Source organism: Ceratotherium simum, chromosome 17 (assembly GCF_057802395.1).
Source record: "Ceratotherium simum simum isolate JZ-2026a chromosome 17, ASM5780239v1, whole genome shotgun sequence".
Taxonomy (NCBI): Eukaryota; Metazoa; Chordata; class Mammalia; order Perissodactyla; family Rhinocerotidae; genus Ceratotherium; species Ceratotherium simum.
The window spans coordinates 3,650,242-3,676,241 of record NC_141916.1 but is presented as its reverse complement, the minus strand read 5'-3'; the positions used below and the strand labels follow the sequence as shown (position 1 = coordinate 3,676,241).

General features: G+C 35.9%; 1 protein-coding gene across 1 annotated transcript in view; it reads left to right on the top strand.

Moving 5' to 3' along the window:
• CAND1 (cullin associated and neddylation dissociated 1) overlaps positions 1 to 25,069 on the top strand; it is a 34,777-nt gene extending 9,708 nt beyond the window's left edge. The window contains exons 2-15 of the mRNA XM_087442053.1: positions 868 to 1,011; positions 5,559 to 5,713; positions 7,531 to 7,654; positions 9,670 to 9,926; positions 10,011 to 10,116; positions 11,275 to 11,420; positions 14,637 to 14,929; positions 16,478 to 16,619; positions 16,974 to 18,467; positions 19,182 to 19,277; positions 21,872 to 22,041; positions 22,124 to 22,288; positions 23,727 to 23,834; positions 24,509 to 25,069. Of these exons, the coding sequence (XP_087298179.1) occupies positions 868 to 1,011; positions 5,559 to 5,713; positions 7,531 to 7,654; positions 9,670 to 9,926; positions 10,011 to 10,116; positions 11,275 to 11,420; positions 14,637 to 14,929; positions 16,478 to 16,619; positions 16,974 to 18,467; positions 19,182 to 19,277; positions 21,872 to 22,041; positions 22,124 to 22,288; positions 23,727 to 23,834; positions 24,509 to 24,733 (3,625 nt within the window). The 3' untranslated portion in view covers positions 24,734 to 25,069. The remainder of the gene's footprint in view (positions 1 to 867; positions 1,012 to 5,558; positions 5,714 to 7,530; positions 7,655 to 9,669; positions 9,927 to 10,010; positions 10,117 to 11,274; positions 11,421 to 14,636; positions 14,930 to 16,477; positions 16,620 to 16,973; positions 18,468 to 19,181; positions 19,278 to 21,871; positions 22,042 to 22,123; positions 22,289 to 23,726; positions 23,835 to 24,508) is intronic.
• Positions 25,070 to 26,000: the final 931 nt, after the last annotated feature.

Genomic DNA, 26,000 nt, shown 5'->3' with positions numbered 1-26,000 from the left:
CATTGCTGTATGTAACATAAAGTAATAAATTTTTGCTCAAACTGGATCTGATTCAAATAAAAGAAAAAGGCATTAAATAATTGTTATTTAAATAGGTGGAGGCGAGCCAAGAATTAAGGGAAAAATGCATTTAGCCTTTCAACAGGTTTGGGGGCTTTATTTCATTGTGACTATCTAATATTTTGAGAAATTAGTTTTAAAGCAATGAATTGTCTGGGGAAGTATGTGAGAAAAAATCTGAGAGTCTATTTACCTTATTTTTATCTCCTGTTCAACCCTTTTTAAAGCTGAGATTAGACAGTTGATCATTCTGGGGTTTTTGTCGGGCTGTTCAGTATTAAACCTTCTTCTGGCTGTGGTTCTTAAGGTGTGGGGGAGGGGGCTGAGTATCAAGTGGAACAACTTCCTAAAATTACTTCTTCATTTTGAAAATACATCTGATAGCTAGTGGTGGGAGTTGGGGTAGAGGTGAGAATTTGTATTTTGGCAATTTTCCATTAATTTCTAATATATGACCACCAGTCTAACACATACAATATTGCACAGGAAGGCATTCCTAATGTTCATAGTTAAAGGCTTCCTAGATATAATTCATCACGTGCAAAGAAAAAGAGAGGAGGTTTTCTCCTCCAAAAAGCGGTGATACAATTAATTAGAATGAAAGAGCACTCACTGTAGGTCCTGTCAGTAAATCTGAAATCAAGACTAACCTGGGGAAGATAATTTGGGGTATGATACCTTATTTAAAAGAGTATGTCAGGATTTAGGTAGATTGATATGAACGATAGCATTGGATTTGAAAATTGTGATCTTTTTAATTAGTGCTTAAAAATCTTAAAATACCAACAATTTTTAATTTTTTGATAGGTTTATGGCTACAAATGATTTGATGACAGAACTGCAGAAAGATTCCATCAAGTTGGATGATGATAGTGAAAGGAAAGTAGTGAAGATGATTTTGAAGTTACTGGAAGATAAAAATGGAGAGGTACAGAATTTAGCTGTCAAATGGTAAGTTGTTTTCTACTTGCTTCTCACCCTTCCACCCCCCGTTAAAAAACTCAATGTAATAATTGGTAAATTTTCTTAGTCTTGTACTATGTCTTTCTGGAGTTTTTCTTTAGAATTTGTAGGTGACTGATGAATGTTTAGTGTTTGTACTTGGTACATGTGATCCATTTCCTTAGAGTTTCTATATTGACTAAATGTAGCCTTTCATGGTATTTTAATTCTTAGAAAGTACGTATAGGAAACTCCAGAAAAAGTGGTTCTCACTTGTTTGACCTGGTTTTTCAGCTGGGTTAAAGGGCCAGCGTGCCTCTACTCATCTCTGTATTCCAGAGGGGGAAAATTTAAGAACCAATAATCAAGAGCAGTAAAAAATAATAAGACTTAATAAAGAATAGCAGCAATTAAAACCATAGTTAACACAAATCAACACTGATGACATAGTAGTTACAAAGGATCTTTCCTAAAAATCGTGGAAGTTCAAGTTGTCTTTATGTGTTCAGCTCAGTAGGAGCATCTTGTGAGGCATGATATTGACAGTTGGACTCTTTAAGAATAAGAGTCTGAGTTCTCAGTAAATTCTGTTAACACATCTGTTTAAATTATGCATACCAAATTTTAGAAACCCTTAACAATTTACATAGTAAGTTATTTGTAAGTATAACCTTCAGTTTCACATAAAAATTAAATTATGGAATTTTATGTCATATGATATTTGGTATCAATTCAGATAAAGCATTGTCTCATTACTCCTTTATTGGATTTTCTTATAAAGGTTTTAAATTTATTTTAAGCTAAGCTTTTATGTACCTGCTGTAAAAGCAAGCAAAAATGTTAGGAATCGTTGGTCAGCATAGAATTCTTAGAGATGTAGGACAGCTTTGTTTAACTTGGGATCTTTGCAAGTTTAAAATAAAATGGGTCTTCAAAAAGTGATAAGTTGCAGAATAATGGAGATGAATGTATAATTTTAATTGTTATTTTTCATTTTTTAATTCTTTCTTTTACCATGTGCTTAATAAATAAAATTAAGTTTTGTTTAAAATATATGCCAGACGTTTATCAGGCTTTGATAATGATAATAAAAAGTAGTCTTTGTCCCAAGGTGAGAGTTGAGAGGTGTGTTGGTTTTATTCCCTTGAGTATGAATCTGTACTCATTAGGAACCTGAGCTTTTGATTTTTGATGATCTTTTATGCTTATAATTAACTGGTGGGGGAAGAAATCACATACGTATATTAAAGAAAATAAGAAAGGAATTAAGATATAAAGAAAAGTAATATGTTAGGAGATAAAACTCAGGAGCTAATTCTTGGAGGAGAGAAAATGCCAACAGATAGATAAACTACTAAGTAGCCTTATCAGGAAATTGGGAAAGTTGTCAAAGAACTTGTCACTCAAAAGAAACCCAGGCCCAGAAATCTTTTACACAAGTCTTTGAAACGTCAAAGAACAGACAGTTGTAGTATAGATAGTTCTAGTGCTATTCTGGAGCATAAAGTATGAAAACTTTCCAGTTTTATTTAAACCAAATGCTGATAACAAATCCTGACTAAAGATGACACCAAAAAAGAAAACTACAGACCAATTTCATTTTAAATGTTCAAAATAAAATCCAGCAATATATTAAGTGTAACATACCATGACCAAGTGAGGTTCATCCCAGGAATGTTAGGGCAGTTCAATATGATGTGCTTTATTAGTATATTTATTTCATCATGTTGATAGATCAGACGAAGAAAAAACTATCTGGTTAGTTGTCAAGGCACTGATAAGATTCAACATTGGTTCTTGATTTAAAAAAACAAAACAAAACAAAAAACCCAACGCTTAGGCTGTGTAGTATAGTTAGAGGAGTGAAACACCTTCCGAAAGCCAGCATCATACTTGCTGTGTCATGAGAGTGAAGAACAGGTCAGGGATGCTTTATCTAACAGGAGAGAATTCATCACCTGTTTCAAGTACAACATGTAGTAACATGGAATTGATGGGACCTTTCTAACATTAAAAGTACACAAACATACACATTTATACCTCAGCCCAAAAGTCAATAAATTACCAGACACCTTCACACTAAAGTCAGGAACAAGGCAAAGATGTGTGTCTGTCTCCACTACATTTCTTTTGAAAGTGTTAGCCACTGTAAGACAAGGGGGGCAAAAGTTAGATGCATAAGAATTGGAAAAGTATACATGGGAAAAATCAAGTCAATCAAGAAAAAAATTTAATTTAAAGAAGAATTCAGTGAAGTAACAGGATGTAAAATTAATGAACAAAAATCAGTAGCTTTCATATAAGCAAATAATAACCAGTTGGAAGATATGGAAGCAAATGTCCATTTATTACAGCAACAGAAAGACAAAATGCCTAGGAATAAATGTAACAAGAAATGTTACAGTGGTGACCTTGAGTCAGGGTATTATATGGTACAAGGTAAGGTTGCAGTTTTATCTTTTTCAAAACTTGATGAAGGAAAACTTGAAATACTCTTGACTGATAACAAAAATGTACTTGGAACAAATGGCGAGACATCCCATGTCCTTGGATAGGAAAAATGCGACCAAGTTGTTGGTTCTCTCCGGGTTAATTTAATGCCGGTTGTAAAAATCAGTAAGTTTTTTTCCACAAGCTAGAAAGTTGACTCTAAAGTATATTTTGGTGGGAGGTAGAAGTGGGGAAGGGTATTTGCTAAAGATAGCCAAGAAAACCCTGAAAAATTATAACAAATGCTGGAGTTGGAAGGGTGTTATATGAAAATGTACTGTTAGGTTTCTCTAATCAAGGCAGTGAGGTAATGGGGCATTAGTAGACTGATGGAGTAAAGTAGAATGGAAAGTGCGTGATGAAGGTGGCGTCACTGGAGAAAAGTTGGACCTGTTTTTCAAAAGACTGGATGACCATTTGAAAAAGATAAAATTGTATCTTTACCTCACATGCAACATCCCTACCTGAGGTCACCATTGTTTCGTTCACCTTAAATTAGTTTTGCCTGTTCTAGAACTTCCTATTAATGAAATCATACAATACGTACTCTTTTGTGTCTGGCTTTTTTTCTCTCTCATAACCTCTGTGAGATTCATCTATGTTGGGTATATTAGTATTGGGTATATTACATGATTTTTTGTTACTAATGAGTAGCCATTGATACCACAATCTGTTTATACATTTGATTTCTTTCTAGGGTTTGGCTGTTGTGAATAAAGATACAGTGAATATTCTTGTATGAGTTTTTTTTTAGAACGTGTCTTTGTTTCTTATGGATAAATATGTAAGAATGAAATTGCTGTTGTCCATTTAGATTTTAAAGAGTTTGATTTAACGTGTGAATTAATTTCAACTTTTCTTTTATGGTTATTGCTTTCTGTGTCCTACGAAATTTTTGTATGTTGCAAAGATTTTTCTCCGGTGTTTTCTTCCAAGAGCCTTCTAGTTTCAGCTTTTACTTTAGTCCTGTGATCTATCTTGAATTAATTTTTGTGAAGTAAGAACCGAGTTCTTTTTTATTTCCACGTGAATATCCAGTTGTTGAAGCACCGTTTATTGAAGACATTTTCTTTCCCTACTGAACTGCATTGGTGTCTTTGTCACAAATCAATTGGCTATAAAAGTTTGGGTCTATTTTTAGACTCTGTTGTTTCCATTGGTTTATTTGTCTTCTAATACCAGTACAATGCTACTTTATTAGCATAGCTCAGGCTTTTTCAATGTTGGCACTGTTGACTTTTTGGGCCAGACAATTCTTTGTTGTGAGGAGCTATCCTGTGTATTTTAGAATGTTTAGCAGCATTTTGGCCATTACCCGCTGTTTGCCAGTAGCATTCCTTCCTCCCCTAGTAGTGACAACCAGAAATGTCTCTAGACATTGCCAAATGTCTGTTGGAGTGTAAAAATCACCCTTGGTTGAGAAACACTAGTGTAGATCTATGGAAGTCTGAGGTAAGGTAGTGTAAGTTCTCTAGCTTCATTCTTCTTTTCCTAAGAGTATTTTGATTTTTTAAGTTCTTTGTATTTCCATGTAAATTTCAGAATCGGTTTATCAATTTCTATTTAAAAAATAAGCTTGCTCTAATTTGAGGATTGTGTTGAAGCTGTAGAAGTACTTGAAGATGATCAACATCCTAACAATGCTAAGTCTTCTAACTATGAACCGTAGTATCTCCTACTTACTTATTAGTTATAGTAGTTTTTGTTGATTCCTCAGGATTTTCTAACTAAACAATCTTCATCAGTGACTATCCTTTTTCAATCCTGACTCCTAATTAGCCTTTAAAAATGTTGTGTATATTTAAAGGGTCAGGGGGTAGGGGTGTAAAGCATCTTAAGTTTCCTTATACTATGATGGAAATCAGTGGGAAAAAAATTGGAAACCAATTGGAAGGAGCTTATCAATCAAGAATTTCTTTTATACCCTTATTCATATACTATTTATGATACAGGCATAGTGTGTTTACTTTGTGTTGACAGTTGCTAGGCAAAACAGTTAATGTTTCTACTTGTCTATTTTTCTGTTTTTGTAGATTTAAAAACATTTTTTCTTCTTTATATTACAGTCTTGGCCCTTTAGTGAGTAAAGTGAAAGAATATCAAGTAGAAACAATTGTAGATACCCTCTGCACTAACATGCTTTCTGATAAAGAACAACTTCGAGATATTTCAAGTATTGGCCTTAAAACAGTCATTGGAGAACTTCCTCCAGCTTCCAGTGGTAAGCAAGAGCGTCAATTCTGCCTGTTTCCCTTTTACGTGGAGGTGTTCTCTTCCACCCTTCTTTTGTTCTTCTGGCCGGGGAAGGAGAGAGGTGTCTATCCGAAAAGATGTTTAAGCATCCCTTTGAACAAATAGGGGAAAAAAAGTCCGGAGTCTTATTTTTGCTTAAAAATAAATTCAGTTTTCAATTTTAAATGAATATTATATTGATTGAGTGGAGTATCTTATAGGAATACCAGGTCTGGAGGATTTCTGTGTTGGAGCAAGCTTTTATATTGTTGTATGTATTGTGACTACAGAATAGAGTTACGCCAGCCTATGCAGTGAGGTAAAAGATAACCAAAATCATGAGTTATTTCTGATTAGCTCTCTATTTTCAGTATTAATTTTGCTTTGCGTTAGAATTTATGATGTAAGATTTAACACAGTTAAGACAGTTGTGAAATAAATAGCTCAGTTTACTAGTGTCTTTAAGTTTGAGCCTTTTACAGCTACTTGGTAATTTAAAAAATTTTAAACTGCAATTAATGAATTTGCCAATTAGTTAGCTTTTGGCCTCTGACAGAAATGTTTAGATAATGTAAGTTATAGAATTGGTCTTGACTACTAAGTTATTGGCTAAAATCAGCAGGCTTAAAGTTATTGTCTCATCTGCAAATGAGGTGAAATTATCATCTCCCTGTTTCATGGAAGGATGTGGATGGGTGATAATGTAGTCTTGGTCTGCAGTTTTCACTTGTTTACTTAATAAATATTTGCTAATCATTCACTGGGCTAGCCATCATGCTAGATGATGCATATGTATTATTTCAGTTAGTTTAAACATCAGCCATATGGGAGGTCTTAATATCCCTAGTTTGTTGTTGAGGGAACTGAAACTTAGAGAGATTGGGTTAATTCACCCAACCTTTTGATTACCTGGTTGAGTGAAGATTCAAATCCATTATCTTTTAATCGAAAGCTGATACTCTTCCCACTGTATCATACCAATGTTACTTTACCCTTGTTCATTAGTTATTTCAATAAAATATTTCACCATCTCTGAATGTTGTTATTTATAACTATGTTAGCTATATTGATATTTTCCTTTTTTTTTTTTCCTCTCATTGAAACATGTTTTTATCTGATTTCTGGTTCCAACAAGAATTCTGTTAACCATTCATATTCTTACTTTCACAGTTTCTTCTTCTTTTTTTCTCTCAGTTGTCAGTAATGACATGAATCTACTCTAAAATAGTAATAACCTTAATTTATGAGTCCTTTGGAACAACATTTCTACTTTATAGTAAAGTTATGGAATCTTTGGATTGGAAAGGATCTTATTAGAGGTTACAGCTTTTTTTTTTTTTTTTTTTTTTAAAGAAACCATGTTAATTGTGGGAAGCTCAGAATATATTTGGTTTTTAATTCACTAAAATTTAAAAGTCTAGGTTACTAGTAAAGAGGACTCAAGTAGAGGGAAATATCGTTGCTGCTTTCCAATCTAGAGGTGCAAGCACTACAGCTACTACTGGCTCTATAGGAGCATTTGTGATAGTGCACAGAAATAGTTGTCCAGTAGAGTCTGCTTAATTGACACTGTTTTCCCTATGTCATGTACTCCTTCTGCAGTTATTATCTCTAATTCTTATTTGTCTAATAAATTGTTTTATTGAGAAACAACTTGTTTTGAAATACATATTTTTCTGACATGAATCTCTTGAGTCAGTCTCATAATCAAATTGAGAGTTGTTGGATACTTGGTGACTACCATGAATGTAAGGTGGAATTCAGTGCACTTGTCTTGAAATTATTATTGGTTTCTTATTCACGCAGGCTCTGCATTAGCTGCTAATGTATGTAAAAAGATCACTGGACGTCTTACCAGTGCCATAGCAAAGCAGGAAGATGTCTCTGTTCAGCTAGAAGCCTTGGATATTATGGCTGATATGTTGAGCAGGTAAACGTGTATTATTTGTAATACAAGTATTATGTACGTTTATTAAAAATCCCTTCTGGGGGCTGGCCCGGTGGTGTAGTGATTAAATTTGCGTGCTCCACTTTGGCAGCCAGGGGTTCGCAGGTTCACATTCTGGGCTCGGACCTACACGCTGCTTATCAAGCCGTGCTGTGGCGGTGTCCCGCATATAAAGTAGAAGGAAGATGGGCATGGATGTTAGCCCAGGGCCAATCTTCCTCAGCAAAAAGAGGAGGATTGGCAACAGATGTTAGCACAGGGCTAATGTTCCTCTCACACACACGCACAAAATGTCCTTTCTGGTAAATACAGTGAAACTTGGTCTAAAGTTATTCATGTTTAACATTTTGACTGTTTTGTGTGTGGTTAGGGGTAAGGGGAGAAATAAGGTAATTATATTTAGCATGTAATATTGCATATAGCAAGCATTTTTTTTTTTTGTGAGGAGATTGGCCCTGAGCTAACATCTGCCAATCCTCCTTTTTTTTTGCTGAGGAAGACTGGCCCTGGGCCAACATCGTGCCCATCTTCCTCCACTTTATATGGGACAGCACCACGGCATGGGTTGCTAAGCGGTGCGTCGGTGCGCACCTGGGATCCGAACTGGTGAACCCCGGGCCGCCGCAGCAGAGCGCGTGCACTTAACCACTTGCGCTGCCCCGCAAGCGTTTTTTTTGTATTTTTGAAAAGTAATTAATAAAATTTGTGGTTTAAAATTTGTGGTTTAAATATTTCGGCACAGTTTTTATGTTTTGTTTTACTCTTATATTCTTGAATAAAATGATCTGCTTAGATAAGGAGATGTGCCAGTAGGAGTAACAAATTGCCCAGTTAAAATAATGCTGGTAAGTTGTAGCAACCGTGTTTTGAGGGAGAACGGAGTTTGCTGCTTCTCCGGCCATGCTGAGGCCGCGTCCCACATACAGCAACTACAAGCATGTGCAACTATGACATACAACTATCTACTGGGGCTTTGGGGAAGAAAAAAAGGAGGAGGATTGGCAATAGATGTTAGCTCAGAGCCGGTCTTCCTCAGCAAAAAGAGGAGGATTAGCATGGATGTTAGCTCAGGGCTGGTCTCCCTCACAAAAAAAAAAAAAAGAACACAAATTGCTATAATATAAGGCAGAATAGGACAGAATACTAACTGGAAGTATAGTGTGTTTTGGGGTTGAAAATGGAATGATCCAAGAAAGTTTGTTATGGAAAGAGTGGCATTTGAATTTAGTTTGGAAGAATGGCTAGAGCACAGATGTATGTGCCCAGGCATAGACTGTATCAGCATAAGTAGTCTTGGAGTTGGGGAACATTGTGTTCTCGTTTTCCAGAATAGAGAATGAATAGAAAAGTCATGGGAAGTCATTGTGATAGATTGAGGAGGGCAAGGAATTTATACTTAATTTGATAAGTAGTGAAAATTCAGTTGGACTCTGTGGCCTGATCACTAGCATTGTCCTGGCACATAATGTTTGACTGCTATTGACTCAGTGAACTGCACTTGTGAAATGATTTGGAAGAGAGGGTTGGACCAACAGGATAAATGAAACTTAGTATATAGATGTGTAGAGGAAAGACAGTATGTGAGAGGAGTCAAGAGATGCTGAGATTTCGAATGTCGTGAACCCCGAAAAGCTATAGTAGAGAAAAAACTATCAGTAGAGATCTGGGAAGGGGAAAAGTGACAACTTCGTTGTTCTTTTTTTTTTTTTTTTGATGTACTCCCAAGCCTGTTGGTTGGATAATCCTATAAATGGAGATATAGGTCTGGATTCCAGAAGATAATTTAGGGATACAAATTTCAAAACTGCATTCACTTGGCTCAAGTTTTCAGTTGCTTTGTTAGAGATGGTAAGAATTTAGTTTTCCTTTCATTATGAATTTGGATTAGTGTCATCTAAGTTTTTACTCTTTGAATACATCGAGGTGAGAGGCCAGAATTTCAGTAGTGCTCAGAGATCTTGAATTTATTTGTTGTTTTCTTTCCTTTTTATTTGAAGGCAAGGAGGACTTCTTGTTAATTTCCATCCTTCGATTCTGACCTGTCTGCTCCCCCAGTTGACCAGCCCTAGACTTGCAGTGAGGAAAAGAACCATTATTGCTCTTGGCCATCTGGTTATGAGCTGTGGAAATATAGTTTTTGTAGATCTTATTGAACATCTGTTGTCCGAGTTGTCCAAAAATGATTCCATGTCAACAACAAGAACCTACATACAATGTATTGCTGCTATTAGTAGGCAAGCTGGTCACAGAATAGGTAAGAAATACTTAAATATTTTAAAATTTTCTTTAATTTTAAAAAATTAATGAATGTTTTTAAGAACCAGTATGCTTTTCTTAGGTGAATACCTTGAGAAGATAATTCCTTTGGTGGTAAAATTTTGTAATGTAGATGATGATGAATTAAGAGAGTACTGCATTCAAGCCTTTGAATCATTTGTGAGAAGGTAAGTTTTTAAGATCTCTATTTTTCAAATAAAAATTCTTAAGAGTAAGAATAGTAATTAAGATATAGATTAGGTGGATGAGGAGAAATGGGTTATTTTACTGATTGCCGGGATTGAGTTTTAGATTTCAGATGTTTTAATTCAATTCTTATGTAAGCAATAACTGATAACCAATATGGTATTTGAAGTGAATATCATCTTATATTTTAAAATACAGTCCTTATATTTGTTTTGAAATGTTTCTTTCTCATTGTTAGGACTTTATTTAAAGAACTTGGGAAGGGTATTTATCATTGTCTTTTGGTTTATTTAATAATGTCTCTATCCTGAGAGAGCACCTGGGTAAATTAATTATCTGGTCCAAAATATATAGTGGATTTCATGTCTTTTCAACAGTTTTTGAAGTCTGTCACATCCATTTTGCTAGGACAGTGATTTTCAATTTGGAAATCGTGGTTCTCATAATAAAAACTGGCTTGATGCTGGCTAAGTAACAGATGTTTTTTGCCTTTGGCTAGAATTGACAGTGTGGTCGCACAGTGTCTGAAACGTCACTGGTGGTTGTCTGCAGTAATCCTTTGCCACTCATGGTTTTGAGAAGTAGCTTTATAGTCATAGCAAATTGTTTAAAATCAAATTGTGGGATTCATTTCTGTCCTTTTGATTGAGAAACACAAAGTATTCCTTTGTTGTTTGGCGTTTATGTGTTCTGTCCTCTCTTCCAGCATACAGCTGGAAGACCAAGACTAGATGAATGTGCACTGGTATTGTCACAGATCGTCTTAGTTACTGAAGAGCATGTTTATCTGGACTTCGTCTTCTAGTCATATTGAGAAGATAGAGCATATATAGATTTCTCTCAGTACTACCTCATAACATACCACTTGTTATAAGAATCATCCTGACTTCAGAGATGTTAAAATGTTGGGGGGGGAGTTCATCTTAAAATGAATTAAATAAGTAATTCGAAAAGTAAGTCTTTTAAAACATGAAGTCAAAGGGAGAGAAAGATGAAGGGTCATTGGTGTTGAAAAGGCTGGGAAGCACTTTCCTCTGCTGTGTTAAAGAGAAGGAAAAGATCTGGTAATAAAACATGGCTGATATTGAATCAAGGAGAAGAGTACGGTTATTCAAGGCAGCATTTGTTTTTTTCTTTAGATGTCCTAAGGAAGTATATCCTCATGTTTCTACCATTATAAATATTTGTCTTAAATATCTTACCTATGATCCAAATTATAATTATGATGATGAAGATGAAGATGAAAATGCCATGGATGCGGATGGTGGTGATGATGATGACCAAGGTATTTCAAATTAAATAGCAGGACTTGGTTAAATTTTCATGAAGGACCTGTTTGTTTGTTTGTTTATAATAGTGAAAATGGAAATGACCTCAATATTCAACAGTAGCAAGTTGATTAAATAAATTATGGGGCAACCGTGTATTGAATTGCTATGCAACATTTTCAAAATCATATTCTGGAAAAATATTTATTAAAGCAGTTAATAAGTTGAGTGAAAAAGCGGGTAACAAAAATTACTGTCCTAGTTTTATTTTTTTAAATACACAGGAAAAAATGTTACTAATATTTTTCTCTTGGTTAGCATTTATAAATGATTTTTGTTCTTTATTCAGATTTTCTACGAAGCGTTTTTATAAGGAGAGATCATAATGAACGTTACTTAAAAAATTGTACCTGTAGATACACATATTCAGAGCAGTTTGGTTTTATATATATTTAACTTTCATGAAAAATTGTAAATATTATTTGAGACTCCATTTAGCTTTCACGAATAATCTAAACATTTCTGAGGCTTCTAAGATTGATGTCAGCATGCTGTGATTTGTGGTATTTATTCTGGAAAAGAGTAGCACTTCAAGGACATAAGAGTTGCTCATGTTTAGTTGTTTCTGCTAGTATTAAAAGGATCATAATAGAGATCTTTAAATGGGTAAGTTAGTAGGTACATAGGTTGGTGGATTTCCTGTTATTTTTTTATAATACTTTTTAGTTTGATTCTTTGAATTTATGTAATGACTTTCCTCTAAAGTCTGTATCATCTATCTTTTAAAAACAAAACAGAAACAACTACAAAAAACCTCTCTTAACCCCATATTATACGTTAGCAGCTGCTGCCCAATGTCTCTCCTGTACAACAGGCCTCCTCCAAACAATGTTCTCCAATTCCTTCTTCCCTGTTCTCTTGAATGGGGTCTTCCAGTGATGGACAAGAGCGCCGATGACCTCAGATAATTTGACTCTGCCTGTCACTCAGTCTCAGCAGCATTTCTTTATTGAACTTCCAGGATCCCAGTGTCTCCTGGTTTTAGTCGTGTCTTGTGATTACTCCTTCTCAGTCTCCGTGCAGGTTCCTCTTCATCACTCTGACCACTACACTTGGGAGATTCCAGGGCTAGTCCTTTGACTTCTCTGTTACACTATTATATTCTTGTTAATTTCATCTAGTCTCCTGAGTTTAACGTCAGTATGCTGAAACCCCAAATTTTATCTTTACCCCAGATCTTTCCTGTGAATTCCGGGTTCATATATGTGACTGCTTGATTGATTGGCTGCTTAGACATCTAAAATATCTTCTCACCCTTCCGCCATCCCCTGCCTAACCTGTTGCTACTTTAGCCTTTTCCGTCTCAGAATGGTACCCCCATTCTTCTGAGTTTCTCAGGCCAAACCCTTTGAGGTTATGCCTGATTACTCCCTCTCACACACCCCCTCATTCCATCCCCCATCTTTTCCCCTTACTTCATAAAAATTCTTAACTCCCTTTTCAGCGTTTTTATTGTCTTCAGTATGCTTAATCACTTTCTGACATACAATTATTTTTCCACCTACTAGGATGTAAGCTTCATGAAGGCATAGATTTTAATTTTAATTTCTTTATTGCCTGCTTTATCCTAGTGCCTAGGACTGTGCTTGCCACACAGTAGGGATGCACTAAATGTGTTGTATTAATGAAGAGAAACCTTAGCTTATAATAGGAATATCCTTTGAAGAAAGCGTTAGCGGTAAATATTCCAGGTGTTGATTGTTGGTTTTTAGTATGTTAAGTACTTACGTTGAATACAAACCACATCCTTCTGCTTTATCAGTTACATGGATTATACCCAATAAATACCTTTCTACCATAGTGTTGTTGCAACTTAGAAAATCAACATAATTTCAGTGGTCAGGATATTTGTTAAATTTTTTATGACCTTTTTCTCAATAAAGTATGTTTCTGCAAAGTAATTCCCATAGCTGGGTTGCCATGGGAAAAACTTCATTTATTTATTTGCTTTTAAATAGTCTATTTTATTTTACTAGTACCTTGTAATTTTTATTCACATAGGTACTGGTGAATAAATCAAATGCCTTGGGTTTAGCAGTATTTGGTTGGGTTTTCTTATAATGTGCTAAGGTGAAATTAAGTAAACTTTTTGGAGATTGGATAATTTTATTATATATCCTGGGATTTTCTAAGGTGTAGCTGGCTACATTTAGCAGTCACTAAGCTAATTGGAATATAATCCAGTGGAAAGATGACATCTTTTTTTCCCCCACTGAGGAATCATTTCAATGCTATGGTCTTACCTAAGAATGACAGAATTACTGTTAGATAATTTTAGGCTGTCCTGAGAACTGCTAATATTTTTGCCATCCTCCTAACTTCATGTTACCCAACTGGTTCAGCTTAATGGTGTTAGAAGGAAATAATTTTCAGAGATTACACATACATATGTTATCAAGTATACATAAGTGAGATGGAATTGTTAATGTCTTTGCTTGGAATATTGTTTTAAGTTTTAACAGGACTTTGGAGAAGATGGTGCTCTTTTGTTATGTGGGCAGAATTTTCTTGTTATAATTGAGAAAGTATAGTTTCTTTAAACTACATTAAGACAATACAATATCTTGAAAGGTTGAGAATATGCATATTTGTTCCTAATAGCCTATCAACAAATTTAGTGAAAAACCTTGTAGTCACGAAGAAAGCAGATATCAGGATTTTCTCCCTGATAAAAATTAGTTCTACAACGTGTCCTGGTATTGAAAACCATTCTTTTTATCACGTCATCTATAGCCACAAATCTATTTCATAGTTTATCTTATAAACTCCCCAATTGTTTAATTTTCCTATAGTGGCAAGTGAGTCCTTTGAATTGAACTTCTATTCATATTGTTTAAAAGGCTGGGACGTTTATGCTTTTACAAATATTTACGTTCTAAAGAAGTTTAATGTGTTAATGATTTTAAGGGGTTAATGAGCAGCGCATTACCCACAATAAATGAGAAAATGTTTAACAAATTAAAAACACAATCATGATCATTTTTCTTTAGAGGTTAATTTATGGTAAATTTATATAAATAAACTGCATCTGTTTAAGTTCAGGGTCTTTTAAAACTTATCTCTTGCTGTATGTTCGTGAAAAGTTAGAAAACTGTTTTAGTTATGAATATCAATTCACTTCCTGTATGAAATGATAAACTTTATAGCCTGTTAACATGAAAACTTCTCTTTAGGGAGTGATGATGAATACAGTGACGATGATGACATGAGTTGGAAAGTGAGACGTGCAGCTGCTAAGTGCTTGGATGCTGTAGTTAGCACAAGGCATGAAATGCTTCCAGAATTCTACAAGACCGTCTCTCCTGCACTGATATCCAGATTTAAAGAGCGTGAAGAGAATGTAAAGGCAGATGTTTTTCATGCATACCTTTCTCTTTTGAAGCAAACTCGTCCTGTGCAAAGTTGGCTGTGTGACCCTGATGCAATGGAACAGGGAGAAACGCCTTTAACAATGCTTCAGAGTCAGGTTGGTTTAAAAGTATGGTTTTGAAAGTCATGCAAGTAAATGTGATCTTTTAAAATTGTGTTTTTATATGGAAATTTGAGTTCCAGAACATCTTTAGAGAAACGAAGTTCTGGGATATGTTTGTATAGTAGTTTATGTACGTTCATATTACATTACATGTAAATAGTTTACTTGAATGAAGTATTCTTGATTTTACTGGATAAACAATATTAAAATAATTTGAAAATTCAGTAAAGTAGTCTTTATCTTTGATACTAATGGAGAAGTCTTAGAGCTGTGGAGTCAGACTACTTGTATTCATAGCTGGCTTAACTCTTAATTTAGTTGTGATCTTGGACAAGTTATTTAGTCATTTTATTAAACCTGAGTTTTCTCATTTGTAATAAAGATTAACTTAGAACTGTCTACACAAGGTAGTGAGAGATGAAATGATCTATGTAAGCATGTAATGTAGAAGCTACTACCTAGTAAGTACTTATATGTGCCAGCTCTTATTATTAATAAAATACATATTTTTTACTTGAGGACATCTTTTCTAAGATCCTAAACAGTAGAGCTATACAGCTCCCATTTTTTGAATATTTAGTACATGCCAGGCATTTTCCTATCTTATATGTAATCCTTATGGCAGTCCCACAGAGTACATATTTATCCATTTTTATAGATTACACAAGAGATATTGAGAGGGACTAAACAACTAAACCAGGGGAGGGGATGTATATGCCCTATCTATCTAGTTTTCATGTAGTACAAATTTAAAAAAAATGTGGACTTTTGAAGGTGAACTTTGGAGATTAATTGTAGAAGGAAGTGAGGTAAAGTGTATGGAGGACAGAAGCAATGGAATCAGTGTATAGCAGTCAGGTAAAATCATGGAATTCTGATGGTGATGATGTGAGGAATTAGATCGGTGTTTTTTTTTTGTCTCGTTCTCAGATCATTGTTGGATCTGGTATGTGTCTGTATCCTGGCATCCATAAAGTTTGTTAGTAAATACCCTATTTAAGTTTTACCAACTAACAAAACATGAGAAAGTTTAGAGGCAGCTGTCTTTGAGTCACACCCCTGCTGCTTGTAGCTACATTTGAAGTGAGGTTGATTTCATTGTAAGCAAGGACCTATTTAATGGTTTCTTTTCCATAGTTCGTCTTTTTTCCTTTAATGCTTATCTGTGCTGTTTTTGTTCAAAATGCCATTTATAAATTATGCTCCTAAAATTTTGGTTGAAAGTTATTTTATTATTTGGTTATATTTCTATTTAGTCTTGTGCATTTCATAATTAAAAATTAATGACTATTTTGTTGCTCTGAAGAAAGCTAATGATAGCTTTTCTCTATTTTCTTATATCAGTTTGAAGCAAATATAGTTACAAGAGAACATATGTAATAGATGCAACAGAGTATGTATCTAACAATCTTATTATTGGTTAGCAGATAATGAAATTAGGAGTTTCACAAAAAAAGGTATCTCCCTATCCCATGTAATTGGTGTTAAGTATACTGAGGAAATACCAGTAGCTGGACCAGCTAATGCATGTGATAATTTCAGGTTCCCAACATTGTTAAAGCTCTGCACAAACAGATGAAGGAAAAAAGTGTGAAGACCCGGCAGTGTTGTTTTAACATGTTAACTGAACTCGTGAATGTGTTACCTGGGGCCCTGACACAACACGTTCCTGTGCTTGTACCAGGTATGAAAGAAATGGTAAATCGCTTTGAGGACTTACTGTAGACTGTACTAAGACTTACATAAGCTTAAATAATTGTTTTCTTCAAAAGGAAAATTTGTGACAGCTTAATTTGCACGTGAACTAACTTTTATGGAACTATCTTAAACACCTAAAATTAGAAATTTGCAAGTATAAAGTTTGAAATCTTACCCTAAAGTTTTTGGCTCTAATATTTATCATAGATTGTGAAATTTCCACTACTTTAAAGATAATATGATGAAGTGGAAAATTTAGCAATATTTTACGGATTCGTTTTAATTTTTCTTTTATAACACTATGCATAAAATTATTGGATTTTGTTTGTTGGCTTTTTAGGAATCATTTTCTCACTGAATGATAAATCAAGCTCATCAAATTTGAAGATTGATGCTCTGTCGTGTCTGTACGTAATCCTCTGTAACCACTCTCCTCAAGTCTTCCATCCTCATGTCCAGGCTTTGGTCCCTCCAGTGGTGGCTTGTGTTGGAGACCCATTTTACAAGATTACATCTGAAGCACTTCTTGTTACTCAACAGCTTGTGAAAGTCATTCGTCCTTTAGATCAGCCATCCTCATTTGATGCAACTCCTTACATCAAAGATCTATTTACCTGTACCATTAAGAGGTTAAAAGCAGCTGACATTGATCAGGAAGTCAAGGAAAGGGCTATTTCCTGTATGGGACAAATCATTTGCAACCTTGGAGACAATTTGGGTTCTGACTTGCCTAATACACTTCAGATTTTCTTGGAGAGGCTAAAGAATGAAATTACCCGGTTAACTACAGTGAAGGCGTTGACACTCATTGCTGGGTCACCTTTGAAGATAGATTTGAGGCCTGTCCTGGGAGAAGGGGTTCCTATCCTTGCTTCATTTCTCAGGAAAAACCAGAGAGCTTTGAAATTGGGCACCCTTTCAGCCCTAGATATTCTAATTAAAAACTATAGTGATAGCTTGACAGCTGCCATGATTGATGCAGTTCTAGATGAGCTCCCACCTCTTATCAGCGAAAGTGATATGCATGTTTCACAGATGGCTATCAGTTTTCTTACCACACTGGCAAAAGTGTATCCCTCCTCCCTTTCAAAGATAAGTGGATCCATTCTCAATGAACTTATTGGACTTGTGAGATCGCCCTTATTGCAGGGAGGAGCTCTTAGCGCCATGCTAGACTTTTTCCAAGCTCTGGTTGTCACTGGAACAAATAATCTAGGATACATGGATTTGTTGCGCATGCTGACTGGTCCAGTTTATTCCCAGAGCACAGCTCTTACTCACAAGCAGTCTTATTATTCCATTGCCAAATGTGTAGCTGCCCTTACTCGAGCATGCCCTAAAGAAGGACCAGCTGTAGTAGGTCAGTTTATTCAAGACGTCAAGAACTCAAGGTCTACAGATTCCATTCGTCTCTTAGCTCTACTTTCCCTTGGAGAAGTTGGGCATCATATTGACTTAAGTGGGCAGCTGGAACTGAAATCTGTAATATTGGAAGCCTTCTCATCTCCTAGTGAAGAAGTCAAATCAGCCGCATCCTATGCATTAGGCAGCATTAGTGTGGGCAACCTTCCTGAATACCTGCCGTTTGTCTTACAAGAAATAACCAGTCAGCCCAAAAGGCAGTATCTTCTGCTTCATTCCTTGAAGGAAATTATTAGCTCTGCATCAGTGGTGGGCCTTAAACCATATGTTGAAAACATCTGGGCCTTGTTGCTAAAGCATTGTGAGTGTGCAGAAGAAGGAACCAGAAATGTTGTTGCTGAATGTCTAGGCAAACTCACTCTAATTGATCCAGAAACTCTCCTTCCACGGCTTAAGGGGTACTTGATATCAGGTGGGTACCTAGATTTTCTTGCTTTATTAGCAGTTGGTTGGTTGCCTTGAAAGATGTCTAATGAGGAAGTTAAAACATTTCTGTATCTTGTTACATGTAGAAGCTGTTGCTTTATGTTATAATATGGAGCCATATTCAAATGACATTTTGTGATCAAAAGGATAAAGAGGGTAATTAGATAATGGTTAAATAAATCTGTTCTAGTTCCTGTGTTCATTATATTTTAATGTTACTCTTTTGTCTTAAAATGTGGAAAAGATGGGTGTCTCTTGAGTTACTGTATCCTGAGGAGCTTGCTAGTACTAATTATAGTACTACAGTTGGTGACTTGGTTCAAATGAAAGATCCTGGGAGTGTTAGCCCCTTTAGGCCAAGTAAAAGGTGAACATAGCCACTCATTCTTAGCAAGTGCTGTCTTTTTTAATAAACCTTGAAGACCTTATAGGCCAGTTATGGATTTAACTAGGCCCTCTTGTGAGGCTAGGTCCTCCCCTGCTGCTCTTCCAGGCCCCTCCTCCCAGAAGAGAGTGTTTCTTTTGAGATGAGTACACTCTGCTCCATTAGTGTGCTCCCTGAGAGCAGTAAGAAATCCCCCTGCTCACCAAAGAGAATTTTAAGGAACTGAAGACACTGATGTTATTTGAAGTGGTTTGAAGATTTTAAAGATGTCCATGGATTTTAGTGGACTTAGACTGACAGTTTATGTTTAATTAGGCTCGTCATATGCCCGAAGCTCAGTGGTTACAGCTGTGAAGTTTACTATTTCCGATCATCCACAACCTATTGATCCACTATTAAAGAACTGCATAGGTAAGTAGAAACAAAAATAAACATACTGATTAACTAATAGTTAACTGTCAAAAAACTAATCATTTCACTAACTAAAAATATCACCAAGGAACTACAGTGCTTTTAAGGGTCTGGTAATTGTTTCATTAAAAAGATAATTGATAATGTATGATCTTATATACTTATATTCTATCATCCCTTAGTTTGAAATTATTAGATAATTTTGCAAATGACTGAAATTAGTAAATACACTAGGATGTCTTATAGGGTCAGCTAGACATTTGATAATCATATTTTGGAGGTGACCTAAAATAACTAATGGGTAAAGGAAAAATATATTTGATCTATCTGACCAGTCTGAAGTTTTCTCCCAGATGTAAATGAATCTCACTTGAGCTATTAGGGCCCCAATTTTCTGTTTTTAACTTGTAACCCTCCAGCTCCCGAGGGGATCTCTGGAAACTTCCATATGTAAAGTGGAAACAACCTAAGAATAAAAAAGAGTCAGGTAGAGCTAATTCCCAGAAGAACTAAGAAGGAGATACCTCAGAAAGACTAAGGCTGTCTCTATTTTTGTGAAAAGAAGAATTAGCTTTTAGGATTATTTTTCATGCTGTTAACAGCTTCCCTGTGTTTTCATCATCAGTTTTCCTAGAGTTGGTAGTAGCTTCAGAACTCAGTTTGGTGCTTTCTTGAGGACAGAAGAGTGGGGGATATGGCAGAGAAGCTTTGCAGTTTCATGCTATTCTGCAGGGCCAGAAAGGGAAGAAACAATTTAAAAGAACTGCGGAAAGGGATTACCAATTCAGATTAAGGGGGACACAGGCATAAATGGGTGCTGTTGCTGGGACCTAGAAATAATTCAAAGTCTCTATCAGAAGATTCTTGCCTTTTTTCCTATCACCTGTTTTTTGCTTTGATATATTAATTCACATTTTTGATTTTGCACAAGATAGGACAAAGGAAGAGACCTGTGCCACATCTCTGGAGTCATCTTTCCAGGTTGACAACAGTCAGCCAATGTGCATTGTTGGTATAGTTAATCAGATGATTATCATTCTAATTGAATTATGACCTGGTTCAGTATTATTTGTGACTATATGAACATCAGAACAACCTAGGAAGCTTTTTAAAAATTGAAACTCCTAGGGGCCGGCCCTGTGGCTTAGTGGTCAAGTGCATGTGCTCTGCTACTGGCGGCCCGGGTTTGGATCACGGGTGCGCTCCGACGCACCGCTTCTCCGGCCATGCTGAGGCGGCGTCCCACATACAGCAACTACAAGGATGTGCAGCTATGACATAGAACTATCTACTGGGGCCTTCGGGAGAAAAAGGGAAAAAAAGGAGGAGGATTGGCAATAGATGTTAGCTCAGAGCCAGTCTTCCTCACACACACACAAAAAAATTGAAACTCCTAGACGAAGGAATTGGGCACCACTGATCCTAGTCCATGTCACCATTTGACCATAATAGTAGCAATATTTTAGATGCTTTACTGAAAGGGGATACATGCTTTAGTCTAATTATTATTCTAGTCTACCATTTTAGTAATTCTAAGCCGGGGGGTGAGGAGATTTAGTCTGGTAGATTTAAATTCTTGTTGAACCCAAGCTATCTCCTTAACTTTTTTTTGTAGTCAGTGCTGGAACTTTCCTAGGTGGTCAGCCTTGAGTTTACTAATCTTTGGTGGTTGAGTATTTCTTTCCTCCCATTTTTTCTGATTGCTGTTATGATGCATTCAGGTCTTCTGGCACCTCTCTTTTTCCCTGTGTATTCTAAAAGATTGTTGATGGTAGGGTTGAGATTACATAATGATGAATGATAGCTTCATATGAATACCACCAGGTGTGTACCAGACACAGTGTTCAAATACACATACTATTTATTCTGCTCAGTAGCCCTAAAATGTTTCTGATCCTCATTTTACAAACTGGGGCACTGAGGCTCTTACCTAAAGTAACTTACCAGAAGTCATACAGTTGACAAGTGGTGAGCTGCTTTCTTTAGCTTTTTGTCCTGTTGCAGGTTTCCTTTTCCTGTTGTACTCTTATCCTTTTACCTAGTCATATATTTCTCGTTAAAGATAGAAATAAAAATAGGGCTTTTGGAGGCACATTTCTTTTTGTCGTGTGATAAATTGTCTGCTTGTTAACAGTATTCCATCTTTATCAAGCAGTGGATCTGACCTCGCCTTGTGTATCTTATTTTGAACTCAGTTGTTTAAAATTCTATTTCTGTTGCTTTTAGTGCAAGTACCAGTTTTTAACTTGTCCTTGTGGCTGCTGGCTCCATCACTTCTCTCTGCAGCCCACCTTTTTATCAAGTATCTATGAAAGTAATTGGGGAACTTTTTGGACTTTCACTCCCTACCCTCTGTGTTGTAGGTGCTGAGAGTAGGTTATCAATTAAGTCCACTCCAATTCAAACATAATAGTTTACCTGCTGCCGAAAGAACTATAGTTTACTTAGGATTTCATCATGTTCTGCCGTGACCCGCATTGAAGAAATAACTGTAATACCAACAATAATAAACTATCAGTTTAGAAAAAAAACTAAAATGTATTTTTATTTTAAGCTTACCATAGCTGTATGTTGCTTCTCGTACAATTTTTCAGGTGATTTTCTAAAAACATTGGAAGACCCAGATTTGAATGTAAGAAGAGTAGCCTTGGTCACATTCAATTCAGCAGCACATAATAAGCCATCATTAATAAGGGATCTCCTAGATACGGTTCTTCCACATCTTTACAATGAAACAAAAGTTAGAAAGGAGCTCATAAGAGAGGTAAGTTGGTTAGATGACACTGTTTATCTAAGCTTGTCTTTTACCTTTAAGTGTATCCATTCATTCTTTTTTGTTTCATCAGGTAGAAATGGGTCCATTTAAGCATACAGTCGACGACGGCCTGGACATTAGAAAGGCAGCGTTTGAATGCATGTACACGCTTCTAGACAGTTGTCTTGATAGACTAGATATCTTCGAATTTCTAAATCATGTTGAAGATGGTTTAAAGGACCATTATGATATTAAGGTAAGACGTTTGTGCCCGTTTATAGAATGTTTTAGAAGAAGACTTTGCTAGAGTGACTTTCACCCTTGTAATTGACTCTTGTGTAGTGTGAGAAAAATTGGTTTGTCATGATTTTAGTAAGTGTTACAAACTATAATATGCAAAAGTGTGCATGTTGCATGTGATGCAATGTAAAAATCAGTTGCCATACAGGAAAAATCCCAAAACTTTTTCATTAGAGGAGGAAGTCAAGTCTAAGTGGATGGAAAATTCTTAAGAAATCCTCTGTGCCAGCTTGCTTAGCACATAGTCCCTAGGTCCTTTCTCTCAAAAGAAGGTCCAGAAAGTTTTGCTGTTCAAAGTGTAATCTGAGACCTTTTGGCCTGTCTCTCAATATTGGACTGCAGTTATTAGCCATGGAGAGTTTTCTTAGTTTCCCATCATTGTCTTGACTAATTCTCTTTGGCTGTCTTGAGGGCTGTCCTACATGATAACTATATTATTTACCTGAATGAGGGATTTTTGTTTTCCAATATAATGTACTGGGTTTAATATCAAGAGTTTTGTTAAAGGGTAGCATGGAAGAACTGTTTTCAGATACACAAAGCAGTCTGTGTAGAAGAAACTAGAGAGAAATCATATCGCCTTTTAGGTTTAGAGCATGAACTTTGCTCGTAACTGCTTTTGTTTCCCTTTTGCTCATGTCCGTTTTAAACGTGAACTATAAAAGGATGATGTGACAAATAAATCGGTGCGTTGTCTGTTCTTCTGCTCTTGCATTCGAGGCCTTCAGTCAAGCAGGGAAAGTGGTAGTTGAGCGGTAATCCAGCCATACTGTCAGAACTCCAATGTTTGTGTTTCCATAGCTGATAGTAACCTGACCCTCCCAGAATTCAGGGAAGGGAACCCCCCAGAATAATAGGATCCTCCTGTATAATTCTACAGTTTATAGTCTAAGAGAAAAAACATGGGTTGCTGGGCTTTATATGGACTAATCTGAATAATCAGTCTTTTTGGTTTTTTAGGAAAATCTGCTAAGACAGTGGAAACTTATTAGAAAGCTTGTCTCCTAGTTCAATTATTTTCTTGTTCATTGATTTTCCATCGTGGTGCACATGAGCTTTTTAGAAGAAATACTGAATCTATGGCCCTATTGAGGCGTTAAGTAAAAGGTGTCTCCGTGAACGGGGCTGAGAAATGGGTATATTTCTAAAGCTCCCCATCTCTAATGTACAGCCAAAACTCAGAGCCACTTTTCTAGTTCTGTACTTTAGGACCACATTATAGAGAAAGTCTCTCTAGTACTTGTAACTAAAATTCCTCAGATAAAGTGTGAGACAGAGCTACATGATTCCAAATGACAGATTACATTAAAATAAAACTTGATGATGCATGCTAGTCATTTTCCTTTTAAAACTTTGTCAGAATTTGGCATTTTGTCTTTTTTTATTCCTAATAGATGCTAACGTTTTTAATGCTGGTGAGACTCTCCACCCTTTGTCCAAGTGCAGTATTGCAGAGGTTGGACCGACTTGTTGAGCCATTACGTGCCACATGTACAACTAAGGTAATCATTGATAGGCATCAGCTTAGGCCAGACTTGGTGAATTCAGGATTCCGTCAATTCTGTACTCTCGTTTTCCAAATTTAACCATGCTAGCGCCCTCTGTAGCAGTTGGTTTTAAAAGTTAACCTATTGAAGTGAATGTTTTAGAAAACTTAACACTGTTAAATGCTGTTCTTAAAAGTTTTTATTTATTGTTATAACAATATGATACATATTGTACTGATATGTACTGATATGGGATAAAGTGTGATAGGGCCACAAAAGAGGAAATGTTTAAGTCTGGTGGAGGTGGCACGGGTGGGTGTCATAGAGACTTCATATAGTTTCAGACGGTGAAACAGGGCTTTTCATATAAAAATAATTACATGAATTTTGGTGGAGGCCGAAGTAGGACTTGCTAAGCAGATTAAGGCTTTGTGTCCCACCCTTTGTTTCAACTGTGATGGCTCTGGATTTTCTTTATAATGGGGTTTGTGTAAAATACTCCCTTGAAAGGAGACAACTACTGCTGATAAGAAGTTTAAAAACAACTGTAACTTAGGTATAACGTACGTGCCTTTTGTACCTGTGAAAGTGTAGCTTTGCTTTATTTACCAGAAATTTCTACATGCTTAAATTTTGTTCCTGGAAGAGCTGTCTTATAGCACATGATATGAATTTACTCACTGTTACAGGTAAAGGCAAACTCAGTAAAGCAGGAGTTTGAGAAACAAGATGAACTGAAGCGATCGGCCATGAGAGCAGTAGCAGCGCTGCTGACCATTCCCGAAGCAGAGAAGAGCCCGCTGATGAGCGAGTTCCAGTCTCAGATCAGCTCTAACCCGGAGCTGGCCGCCATCTTTGAAAGTATCCAGAAAGATTCATCATCCACTAACTTGGAATCAATGGACACTAGTTAGATGTTTGGTTCCACACAGGGACCATTCCATTGACCATACGATGCACTGAATTGACAGGTTAATCATAAGACATGGAGAGAGAGGTGTCTAAAAGCTTCAAAATGTTCCACTTTTTTTTCCTTCATGGAGACAGTTGGCTTTCTTCCATTGTTTTTGTAGCATTTATTTCAGAAATATGTATTTCCATAATCCAGAGGTTGTAAAACCACTGATGTTTTAGTGGTTAGGGCAACACTTAAAATGGAAACGAAAAGTTAGGATTTATGGAGATAGGGTCCAGTATCTATTTGCCCTGTAATGTTTAGGATTAAAATGTTAAAATTTTGTGACCATGAATTTCTTTCTTTTATAAATTTTCTCTTATTTAAAAATCAAAAATTTTGCAAGACAAAAACCATGTTTCTTTTTCTTGTATAACTTTTTGTTTCAGCAACATAAATTGATTTTTAGCTGGCAGACAAGAACATCTGTGTAAGAGTTGTTACATTTCAGAGGGTTTGGCAGTTTAAAAAAAGATAATAAGGTATCATTTTTTAAGTATGGGGATTAACAGTATCCCTGTTGCGCACACTAATTTTGCATGAGCAAGTTTACAAATATGTATTGTCTGTAAAGCAGCATGTGCAGATTATTCATAATACAAAAGTTAAAATAAGTATTATTGTATTAGTGCAATTTTCAGATATTTATTTTTGCACAGAAAACATATCTGGAGAGAAAGAGAGGAGTAAATTTTTGAAACTTTGGTTTTCTTAACGCCAGTGTGAATTTGCAGATGTTTTCAGCAAATCAAGTCACAATAACAATTTGCCACTTTTTTCTATTATAAATTTTCTTACACATTTAAAGTTTGAATATTTAAGTACTCAGTTTTTCTCAGTTACCCGTTTGTGTGCGTGTGTTTCCACTTAGAGATTCTTAAAGCCCGATTTTTCTTTCATTCCCTTTGAATCTCTGCATTCCTTAACGAAGGATACAAATACTGTGTATGCTTTTGAATTTTATTTTTAGGAAAATTCTGAAGCCGGCTATCACAGGTTTGTTAGCTAACAATAGTATTTTCTTTTAGTTGAGTTAGATTTTCCCCCTCTCTTGTAGAGCTGATTTACATACTGTATTTGGTAAGCGTTGACTACTTTTCCTGATGAAGGGGTCTGTGCTGGGGGGCAGCAAAGCTTTGCAGTACCTTGTATTGTAGTTATATCCTTCAGTGAGCTCATTTCACACTGTAGCCTCTTCCTTCAAATTTGTGGTGCTCCTGTAACAG